The 12239-nt window shown below is 35.1% G+C and overlaps 1 protein-coding gene across 2 annotated transcripts in view; it reads left to right on the top strand.

Annotated features, from left to right (window-relative positions):
• The window catches only part of GALNT3 (polypeptide N-acetylgalactosaminyltransferase 3), a 50093-nt gene extending 38672 nt beyond the window's left edge, over window positions 1–11421 (top strand). For both annotated transcript variants that reach the window (XM_076005614.1, XM_012761175.3), the window contains exons 8-11: window positions 1724–1855; window positions 2067–2168; window positions 8288–8440; window positions 9305–11421. In XM_076005614.1, coding sequence (XP_075861729.1) covers window positions 1724–1855; window positions 2067–2168; window positions 8288–8440; window positions 9305–9427 — 510 coding nt within the window. In that variant the 3' untranslated portion in view covers window positions 9428–11421. The remainder of the gene's footprint in view (window positions 1–1723; window positions 1856–2066; window positions 2169–8287; window positions 8441–9304) is intronic.
• Window positions 11422–12239: the final 818 nt, after the last annotated feature.

The following is a 12239-nucleotide window of genomic DNA, read 5'->3' as shown; positions in this document are numbered from 1 at the left end:
TGAAAGATATTTTGTTGTCACAACTGCCTAGGTTTAATATTTTACTCAAAGAAGATAAAATTAAGTAGAACTGCATTTTACTGGTTTCAGGATATGTGGTTAACACCTAAATAAAGGTCTAAATGGCTTTTTGAACTGGAGATAGAGACAATGTCTTGAGAATGAACCAGGAGTGTCAAGGCTTTTTTTCAAGATCTAGATCCACTACTCATTAGAAGTGCTACCTTGGCAAAGCTCCATTGAAAACAAAATGTGGATGGCATTTCATAGGGTGATTGCAACATATTTCTTCTCTTTCCTTCCTTGTCTTGAGAGATGAAGTACGTCTTGCCTCTCTCCCAGAGTAGCTGTAAAATAAGGAAGTACTAAGTGCTAACAAATGAATGCCACTTTTTTTTTATTAACCTGTTACAATTAGGTTCTGTTCTGTGGAATCACCACACATAATACCTAATTAGAACTGAATTCCAACAGTCTTTATATTGGATGAGGTAAATTAACTAGACAGTGTAAGAATCAGCTTCAGTGACTGATATACTCATCTCTGTAGAAAACAGTGCTAATTTGGGGGGTATGGGGAGTATTTACTGAGAGTTAAGGGCATCAACATTTTGACTGTCATAAAGAAAGATCTAGTTATCTCTTTCTACCTTTTCTTTGGTCTCCAGCATCTCCCTGTTAGAATGCAAACTCAGAGCACTCCTGAGTTAGATTTCTATCTTTTTACCCAAGGTAAAGAAGACAAATTGGGCAGACTGTGTACTGCACAAGAGTACTTGGGTAAGCAGGCAAGTGGGCGCTAAATGAAGCTTATGCTCTGCTTGTCATCCACAAAGGAGCAAGTGAGCCAGCAAATATCTCTTTTTACCACAGGGCACATAGTTCTACCTGGTCATATGTATAAGCTTAGTCAGAAGTCCTTAAGAGTCACTTTTTTTTTCTTTCTTTTTTTTGTGAAATCACCGAGGTTCAAGGCATTGAAGTTTGCATAAGGAAATATTTTCCCTAGTTGAAACTGATAAGCCTGAGTATTTACTTTTTCATACATGTAGGTATCAAATATAATTTTTCTCTGAAGTATTGCCTCTAGACCAAATATATTTTCAGTTTAATAGAGCTTTTTTAAAAAATTATTTTCTTAGTCTCTTAAAGGAAAATAAAATGCAGTTAACTCAAATATTATCTTTTTCTACTGAAGGTCCAGTTGGAGATATCGTTAAGAATAAGCAACACCCTTGAACTAGAAAAATATTATTCCCAACTGTATTGTTTTTTGGTGATGGTTTTTGTGGTCTTGAAGAGATACAAATTGCATTATGTATTGGCATTGTTTACCTATACCTGCTTCTCACACCACACTTTACAGACCACTTTTAGGCTTAAAGTTGGGACCAATTTTGGATGTTCCACTGTTATTCTTTTGCCCACAGCATTCCTCTAGAGATCTTTGTCTTGGAGGGGAAGTTTGTGGCACCAGTGAGGAACAAAATGGTACCATTTTATTCATTTAATCATCACTGTAGTAATGACTGGATTCTCCTTAAGGCCTGAAATGAACAGGCAGGCATACTTGTTCCCTGAATGAATGGTGAATGCTATTAAATTGCATCTTGCATTTTGACCCAGCGTTTTTTGATACCTAAATGTAAATACAAATAGTAGCATTTGAAGTATTTCATCAGTGCTATTTTAAGCATTTTCTTCACTTTTCATCTTTCCCCAGAAATCATTTGGAGATCTTTCAAAAAGATTTGAAATAAAACAGCGCCTTCAATGTAAAAATTTTACGTGGTATCTGAACAATATTTATCCAGAAGTATATGTGCCAGACCTTAATCCTGTTATATCTGGATATGTGAGTATTTTCCTGTTCTTTTTTTTACTTGATGCAGTCCTTGCCACCAACATTTATGTGGTTGGGGGAAAATTGCTGAAATACTTTCTGGTTTGTTGCTTTTGAGATACTATGTTATGATTATTAACATTACTTCCTGAAATTATTCGAAAAAATATGTGAACTACATAGAAAATTTTTAAAGTTTTATAACTTGAACATTTTTCTTCAGATTAAAAGTATTGGTCAGCCTCTATGCCTGGATGTTGGAGAAAATAATCAAGGAGACAAACCATTGATTTTGTATACGTGTCATGGACTTGGGGGAAACCAGGTGAGCTCTGCATTAGAAATCCTTCCATTGTAAAGCACTTACAAACACAAATAAGATGTTGCATAGTTTTCAGAAGTCCTAAAATCAGCTTTATACTCGGGTAAGCTGGTGTGAGAAATGTTTTTAGACTAAGTTTGGCAACTAATATTGATGTTGTAGAGCAGCAGTCCCCAACCTGTTTGGTGCTAGGGATGGGTTTGATGGAAGACGATTTTTCCACGGATAAGGGGTGGGGGTGGGGTGGTGGAGGCAGAGCTCAGGCGGTGATGCCAGCCATGGGGAGCAGCTGTGAATACAGGGGATGCAAATGAAGCTTCACTGGCCCAACTGCTCACGCTCACCTCTTGCTGTGCGCATCTCCTTCCTTAGGTTCCTAAGTTTCATGAAAGACAATTTTTCCAGGGGTTGAGGGAGGAACGGCAGAGGGGTCGGAGTCCTGCGGGACTGTCCCTAAAGGTACAGGTCCGTAGCCCCGGGTTGGAGACCATAGTTGTGGGGTCCTTTATTTTGGTTTTCACTCTGGCTCTGAAAACAGTTTGAAGTTGCCTCCCTATACAATAGAAAGGAAAACAAGAAACTAATAGAATAATGCCATTTGAAATTTTTAACAATAGGATCTTCTATGCAGGTCTTTGATGTGTTGATATTTGTGTGACTATTGGCCTGGTGATTTTTGCAAGATTATATATGAAAGCCGTATGTAACTGGATATGATTGCAAATGATAGCAAGTGTTAATAAAAGCACAATGAGTTATTTTTGTGGGCCTTAATATTATTTCTATATGTCCCCTCCCTCCCCAACAAGAGAAAGCATCTTCTTGATTCTCCTTGATTGATGACATCCCTGTTTATTACCACTTTTTGACTATTTTAGTGATTAAGGCTCAAATGTGAAATGGTACTATGTAGCCTACTATGGGTAGGGAACATATTAAATATTAACTTTCTGGTTTTAGTCTATTTTCCTTATCTTTTATAAATTAACTCTTGGAAGGATTAGACTCTGTTTCTCTCATTTGTTCATGCATCAAACTCACTGAGTGATCCCTGCATGGCAGGTACTCTGGTGGGGTCAAGCAATTTAGATTCCAACTCCTTTAAGAAATTTATGTTTCAAAATCAGTTATAGTCAGCATGATAAGGTCTGGGAGAAAGCATTCTGAATGCTCGCGGGGTATGGGAAGGGCATGTGAATTAGACTAAATGACCATACATTTTCCTGGGAAAGATGACATTTGAAGACTAATTTTTTAAAAAGGTAGGTCCAAGCTAGTGAGGTGGCTGATGGGAATGGGAACAGAATGAGAAGAGTGTGAAGAAAGGTGTACTAAGGGGAGGAGCCTAGTATGAGTCTTTACTAGGAACGAACTGCAGGTATTTGGTGTAGTTAGAGTATACAATACTAAATACTCATGATATCCTATTTTTAAAGGATGGGACTCTCATGGTATCAGTTTTCAGAAGAAAGTGTCAGTTTATCTCCTGGTCCATCTTGTTCTGTATTTCTTACTCATTAGGCTCAGCTCAATCTAGTTCTAATCCTTATTCACCTAAACCAACAATCTACTGAGGGTAGGTGAGGAGGATGCCCAGAAGCCAGAGCTGATGAGCTGGATCTGTGGGATGGTCAAGGTGTAATTCTGATATGGGATGGAGATATATGTATGAGATACATATGGACACATATAGACACACATGCATGTATACTTATACCTATATACATATATCTGTGTATATATGTGTATGCATATATACGTATCTTTTTAAAAAATGTCTTTCCACATATAGAAGAAAAATAGATATATAAATAATTTCATTCTTTTGGAAATAATACTCAACTATGCTAATGAAAATTAAGGTTTTGAGCAAAGGGAAATATTTCATTTGTAAAAATCTTATTACTAAATATATCTACTTATAAATTTCTCTCAGGTTTCCTCTGGCATTACCTTTATTTTAAAAGCTGAAGACATGTTTTTAGCTAAATACATTATTTTTTTCTTTTTTTCTGTTACCATTGCCATAAAGATGTTTTTATATTACTGTATCAAAAAATATTTTAAAATTCTAAATAGAATATAGCTGTCTTTTAGAAATTTGGGGATGGAGAAAAAATTCACATATTCTTTCAACAAATATTTGCTTAAGAACATAAAATGTAGCTTACACTGTTACAGTAGTGAAAAAGATGAGATGAGAAAAAGATGAAAAAGATGAGAAAATGTTCCACAGGAACATTTTCTTTTCCACAGGAAAATAAAAAATAAATATATAGAGATGAAAAATAAAGCAGGTAGGGGTATAATGTGTTCGGGGTGAGGTGGTTATTTTCAGAGGTTAGGGAAGAACTTTCTGGGAAAGTGACCTTAGAGTGGAGGCCTGAGTGAGCTGGGAGAGGCACCACATTCCAGGAGAAGATGAGTATCTGGGAGGAAGGATTGGCAGGTTGGTGGTCCATTGGCAGGGACATGGAGGAAGCAGAAAGTGTGGCTGGAGCAGAGCCATCCAGCAAAGAGGGGTGGGAAATGAGGCCAGAGGTGTTGATAGGGACCTGATCATGATAGGGACCTAACCCCATTAATTCTGAGTCTGACAGAGCCATTGCAGGGTTTTGAACAGGAGAATAATATTGCCTGGTTTATATTTTAAGATGATGATCCTGGCTTCTGTTACCTTAACACAGCTATTGATTTTATTTTGGCTTATTTCTTTTACATTTTATTTTCCCTCAAGCATTGCATTTAAACTACTTTGCAAATTTTAATTTCTTGACCGTGAAAATTTTGAGATATCATATAACTTGAAGATTTTTTTCATGTTTCCTCTACTGCTTTGATCAGATAGTGTTTTTATAGTGTTTTACTCCACTGTAACAGTATTTGTGTATACAAAGATAAAATAAGTATTTTGGTTATGTGACTAAACTGGCCAACATAATGGTGCAATGCGGTTTAAGCCATTGTGACTTTCTGACACTTAATGCTTTGCTTCATCCACTTTCTGTCCAGGGTGTTTGTCCCAGTTCTAAGTATTGCCAATAATCTCAGCTATCTAATTATATACCTTTAAAAATTTTTTTGCTACTGACAAAAATATACATTGGGAAAAAAGAATCTCTATTCAATAAATGGTGCTGGGAAAACTGGATAACCACATATAGAAGATTGAAACTGTATCCCCACCTCTCACCTCTCACAAAAATCAACTCATGATGGATTACAGACTTAAACCTAAGGCATGAAACCTTAAGAATTCTAGGAGAAAATATTGGGAAAATGTTTATAGCTGTTGGCCTAAGCAAAGAATTTAGGAAGAAGACCCCCAAAGCAATCACAGCAACAATAAAAATAAATAAATAGGACCTGATCAAATTAAAAAGCTTCTGCATAGCCAAGGACACTATCATTAGAGCGAATAGACACCTACAGAATGGGAGAAAATATTTGCATTCTATGCATCCAAGAAAGAGCTGATAACAAAAATCTATATAGAACTTAAGAAAATTAACAAGAAAAAAAATCAACCCCATTAATAAATGGGCAAAGGACATGAACAGAAACATTTCAAAAAAAGACAGAATAATGGCCAGCAAACGTATAAAAAAGTGCTCAACATCTATAATCATTATGGAAATGCAAATCAAAACCACAATGAGATATCACCCAACTCCAGTGAGAATGGCCTTTATCAAAAAGTCCCAAAATAATAAATGCTCACATGGATGTGGAGAGATTGGAACACTCTTACACTGCTGGTGGTGCTGCAAATTAGTATAACCCCTGTAGAAGGTAATTTGGAGATACCTCAAAGAGCTAAAAATAGAAATATCATTTGATCCAGCAATCTCACTACTAAGGCATCTACCTAAAGGAAGAAAAGACATTCTATAATAAAGACATCTGTGCACGAATCTTTGTAGTGGCACAATTCACAATTGCAAAGATGCGGAAACAACCCAAGTGCCCATCAACACATGAGTAGATTAATAAAATGTGGTGTATGTATACCATGGAGTACTACTCAACTAGAAAAAACAATGGTGATCTAGCACCTCTTATGTTATCCTGGTTACAGCTGAGGCCATCCTTCAAAGTGAGGTATCACAAGAATGGAAAAACAAGCACCACATGTACTCGGCCATCAAAGTGGTACTAACTGATCAACACTAAGGTGCTCACGTGGTAGTAATATTCACCGGGTGCTGGTCAGGTGGGAGGGGTGTGATGGGGATGGGTAAACTCACAACTAATGGATGCTAAGTGCACTGTATGAGGGAAGGGCATGCTTGTCGACCTGGCTTGGAGGAGGCAAAGGCATTATATGTAACCAAAATGTTTGTACCCCCATAATATTTTGAAATTAAAAAAAATAAAAAAATAAAATGTTTTGGCTACCAAAGTATTTTCAGTTATCTTCCATTTTTATAATTTTAATTTTAATGGCTTTTTAATAGTAATTTAAAATGCCAGATAACATTTGTTACCATCTTTGAGATCTTAAGGTTTGCCTTTCTTAGATATGTAGAGCAGGAAGGCTGTTTTCATCATCTAAACCCTCCAGTGTTTTCCCTACATTTTCCTCCAGTGTTTCCATCTAAAGAACTACCAGTTGTAAAAATGACTGATGTTTTATTTGTGGGAGGAAATAAATTAAGCATGAGACTAAGACTAGAGGAACTCCGGATATGTGGCTCTGTTAATTCAGCTAATATTTGTGGAGTGCCTACTCTAATATATATAAAGGGTTTAACACAGTACCTGCCTAGCACATAATAAAAACTTAATAAATATTAGTACTACTACTAATTATTTCATTATTGAAAATCAATTATGTTAACTTATTTTATCTTTAAAATGTCAACATTACGAAATATTTGATTTGCAATGGACATTATTACTAAATACACTGCCTGACTTTGGTCTATGGGGAAGCCAGCCAGCTACACACACAATTCTAATAGAGTGCTATAAAAGTTATCTCCGATGCTTTGCTGGAACCTTGAAAAGGGTGTAATTTTTTGGAGTAGGACAAATTCAAGGAAAGCCAAAGAAGGAAGGTAATATTTGAGTTGGCTCTTGAAAGATGGAAAGGAGTTAGCCAGGCAGAAAACGTTCAAAAGGGTATTCCAGGCAGAGCACAGACAGTAAAACAAAGCCTCAGAGTTGTGGATCCACATGTTCTGCATTGGTAGAATTGTGTAAAAGAACAATAATATATAACTGGGACAGTGGTTGATGGAAGATTGAAAATAGAAGATTTTGTGTACCAATTAAGGAGTGTGGACTTTATCTTAGCAACAGTACTGATTCACTTAAGGGCAGTCGGGGATCAAACCAATGCTATAAAAGACTAACTGGCAGCAGATTGAATTGCTAGAATAAAGCAACAGAAACTGGAGGTAGCTGGAGGTTTCACAGTAGGAATTCTGAGGGTCTGAGTAAGAGAAGTGAGGCTAGGGAAGTAAGAATGAGTGGGATGGTAACATCTGAGAGGAAAATGCAGTACAAATAAGGACTAATTAATTGCTAAGTGGGTAGAGAACAGCATCAATAATAGCTTATATGTATCAAATGCTTACCACCTGCCAGTTATTATTCTGAGTGTTTTAGGAATATTAACCCATTTGTCTTTATAACTACATGGGATAGGAGCTATTAAATTACCCATTTTACAGATGAGGAAACTGAGGCACGGAGAACACCCTGAAGTTCCTAGTTTAATGAAAATGATGTTAACTAAAATGAAGATGAGAGAAAGAGCACTTGTGGGAAAGAGGGAGTGGCAGTAAATGAGCTTCCTCGAACTTCTCAGGCCCTTTTTGTGAAGTGCCTGTGCTAGCCTCCATCTTCCCTGGTATCTCTCAATTTCTGATATGGGGAGGAAGACAATACCTTCCTAATTAAGTAACTACCTGTTGATGACAGGCTGAAGAAGAAAGGCTATAGTATCTTGTGTCATACAAATTCAACTTATTGTTTCCAGTAGCTTTTTATTGTATCATTTTGTTGAGGTAGAAATGACTTCATTATTCAGTGAGTTGCTGATTTTTAAATGTATTTTATTTTACAACTGAGCATATAGAGTTCTTTTGTCAATAACAGCACTCTTCCTCTCATAGTACTTTGAATACTCTGCTCATCATGAAATTCGGCACAACATCCAGAAGGAATTATGTCTTCATGCAGCTGAAGGTCCCGTTCAGCTGAAGGCCTGTTCCTACAAAGGTCACAAGACAGTTGTCACTATAGAACAGATATGGGAGATCCGGAAGGTACTTCCCTGTAATTTCAGTACTTTGCTTAGTTCAAATTGCTTATCTGGGGAAATGAGTGGAACGTGGCACATTGATATTATCCATCAGAATTTCTCTGCCTTTATTAATTTTGTTATGTGTTTCTACCCATGTGATAAGTGAGTGTATCTATGAATTAAGTACATTTAGGGAAAAAAATCATAAAGTTGCTTGACTGAAGCATGGTTTATGTAGATCAACACTTCTGTGAATTATTAATAATAGTTGCTTATTTTTGACTTTTTAAGGTTTCTTATAATGCTTCACGTGACAGTCACATTTTCTTTTTCCTGACAAAGAGGAAAAATATTATTTTTCTCCCTTAAAGGAATTAATTTTTTCCTACCCTGATTTAATACTTTTTAACAAATCTAAAATTGAGAAAATACATGGCAAGTCTCTTCTGTTTCTAAACACGTTTAAGGCTTAGCTGGATCGTAATGGTTCTTACCTGACAATTGTTTTGTGCAGTAATGGTTTTTGTGAAAACCATAACATGGCTTTTATTATTTATGATTTTTAAAGAGTTTGTCACCTGTGGAAATATCAATGGGATGCTTCTTGTGTGAAAACTTGATTCAGACCTTGCTCTGTATACCTCTCTTCATTTATGTAATACCTTGTTAATTGAACAGTAGTAGCATCAATGGTGGTGTTTACGGCAGAAGCCAGCAGGATTTTGTCAGATATAGTTGATCTTACAAAGATTTAAAGTTAAGAATGGTGTACATTTAGTTTGTAAGTCTCCCTTTAGCTTCAATGAGACCATAAAGTTGTTTAAATATTTATCAGTTAATTATGAGTCTTGAAACTTAATGTCTGTTGTGTTTCCTTTTATTTTAGGATCAACTTCTATATAATCCATTCTTTAAAATGTGCCTTTCAGCAAATGGAGAGCATCCGAACTTAATGTCATGCAATCCATCAGATCCACTCCAAAAATGGATATTTAGCCAAAATGATTAAGTGTTCCTTAAAATTAAGGAGTTGAAAAAGGAGATATTCTTTCTCATAAAACTGTGACTAGGCATACACTGTAGTTTTTGAAAATTATGCAAAAGCAGCTAATTGTAACTTATTCCAAGTGCATTTTTCTTATTTATGTCTTAAAATGTCTATGTAGTACTGCTACAGAAATCCTGTAAGTTTCTGTTTCAAAGCACAATAACTAGTAATACCAAAGACTATTTTCAAATGTCCAGATATAGAAGAAGAGATGTTTACAATATGATGAAAATAATTTTCCACGTATAGTGATGTTTGTGTGTTTTGTAAACTTAAGGATTGCATAACTACATTTACACTCACAATTTAAAATATTTCTCCTAGTTTTTTGGGGGAAGGAAGAAAGATTTGATACTGTATTTTTTTTAACTACATAGAAATGGATCAATGAAGGCCAAGTATTGGCCTTTATGTACAAACCAAGAAGTTTTTATAGATCTAGAATTTATTATTTTAAAATGCAGATAAACTTTTTTTGCCTTTTGTTTACTTGTCTGTCAAATGTTTCCTTAAACTTGAAATTGAATAAGGAGAGGAATATTTTTAACGCTTAAATTTCTTGGCAAATTTTAAAATATTTTTTAGTCTGAAGCCCACTCCACTTGAAGCACTTAAGTCTTTCTTAAATGACTTTTGTAAGTAACTATACTGTGTTTTCCCAAAGCACTTTAAAAACAAAAACTTTATAAATCACTCTCTGTTGAAAAGGCATCCTTTTCCTTTCTGCTGGTCTTTTTTTCTTACCAAATTTCACTAATCTTGAATGTTTGTGATATTGAATTTCAAAAACAGAATACTTGACTCATTTAAAGCTAAATTTTGTTACTGATTCAATTATAATTGTAATAGATTCTTGTCTTTGTAATGGATTTTTTTCATCAAAAAAGGCCTTATTTTAATCTATGTAGAAAACACAATAAAAAAATCCTCAACACTATTGTAATCATTTGATTAAGTTTTCTCTTTTGGGTAAAATTTATAATTGATAATAGGTGGGGGAAACATGAATTTTGTATAGTGAATTTCTAAGCACCTATTGTTTTGTAGAGCCATCAGATATTTCTTAAGGCACAAAATATTGGGAATGGTGAAAATTTTATGTTAGATATTTAGACAATTTTGTACCAATTTCTGGTAATGTTTCTTCAATATCTGATAGAATGATTTTTTAAAAATTTGATAATCACTTAGGATATTTAACACTTTTTTCTTTCTGGTCATTTTACGTTTATTATTCCGGAAGTAAAATACGACTGGCTTCATATTTTAAACCTGAAAGAGCCTCAATTTTACAAAAGAAAACATTTCTTGATTATTAGCTCCATCTCCTTATTGTTTGTAACTTTGAACTTGCATTACAAATCCTGCATTCTCTAATTGATTACAATGCCAATTTTTATTTCAATTCAACTAACATGTATAATGTGTCTAATTTTGTATTAAAAGTTATGGTAGGCAGAGGAAGACTTGTCATTGCCTTTGAGCTATATCTCATGGGGCAGAAAGAAAGACAAATAATTTTGAAATAGTGCCAGTATGATGTTATAGTTTATGATGCAGATGACAGCTTACTGTTCGTATTTATTTCTTTAATAAGTAAAGATATTTATTACTATAGCTGACACTAATATGTATTATTAAATATACACTGTGCCCACTTAACACATGCAATTTCTATTTCTCAATTTGTTATTCTAGACATGATACCCATGAGCAAATACTGTTCTTAGAGCTTGTTAAATCTCTAAAAACAAAGCAAAACAATTTCTCAAAGATATTTTATAAATGAACTTAAGCATGTTTAATAAATGTTTAAGCATGTTTAATAAAAACAAACCAACCCAAGTGCCCTCCGTTTATCAGTCCTGTTTTGTCTTGTCATGATCCAGCTGAAATCCTTTTCGTTTCAGTGGCTATTGTTATGGCTCAGTTAAATGCATTCACAAGAAAAGTCCTTCTTACCTGATTTGGGAGCCTCAGGCTGTTGCTCAGGTGTCATACAAATCATTTTATTAAGGACTGGCCGTTTGAAATGGCTAGTGCTTTTTAAAAGTCTGAGTTTTGGAACAATGCTAATAGGGATTTATTTATGGAGCCTGGCTGCCATCCACCTGAGAGAGTTGAACGCACCCAAGTGTGAAATTGTGGAACTCTTGCTCAATTTGAAGCTGCCATGGCAAATGGTCTAGTTGCTACAGAAGACCTGGCATGTTGCCATCATTCCAGAGGACCAGGTCCTAAGAACTCTGGGTTGGTAAACTGCACTGCCAAACCTGCTAGGGTCAACCTGATGGGCAGGCTCACAGAAAGCTGAGACGTGACCACATAATTAACTACAGGAGAAAATAAGCAATACACTAAAATTACCTATTACCATAACCAATGGTGAAGGATTTTTATGTCCCTATATTACTAGAGAATGGCCTCATTATCAAAAGACACTTTAAATACTATGTATACTAGCAAAATATAAGTGGGAAAAGGCAGGGAGCTTTTTGCACTGGGAAAATGAGGTTGAATTCTTAGAAAAAGCAAGAAAAAAGTTGAGTCATTTAAAAATGCTGTTATATGTACATGAGAATTGTAAAAGATATGGAAAAGAAAAATCTAGGAAGATTCTGCACTCAAATTGCTTTACAATTCACTTTAAAGACGGCAAAAATATCTTAAGAAGACAACGCATTTTCAGAGTGGTTTGTGCAGGACAAATATTGCAGAACTCTCAGAAAACAGTTCACACTCATATAAAAGGCCTTAGACTTACAACAGAATA

Source organism: Microcebus murinus, chromosome 8 (assembly GCF_040939455.1).
Source record: "Microcebus murinus isolate Inina chromosome 8, M.murinus_Inina_mat1.0, whole genome shotgun sequence".
NCBI classification, from domain to species: domain Eukaryota; kingdom Metazoa; phylum Chordata; class Mammalia; order Primates; family Cheirogaleidae; genus Microcebus; species Microcebus murinus.
Note: the sequence above shows the minus strand (reverse complement) of the source record. Positions and strands in the feature narration are given on the sequence as shown.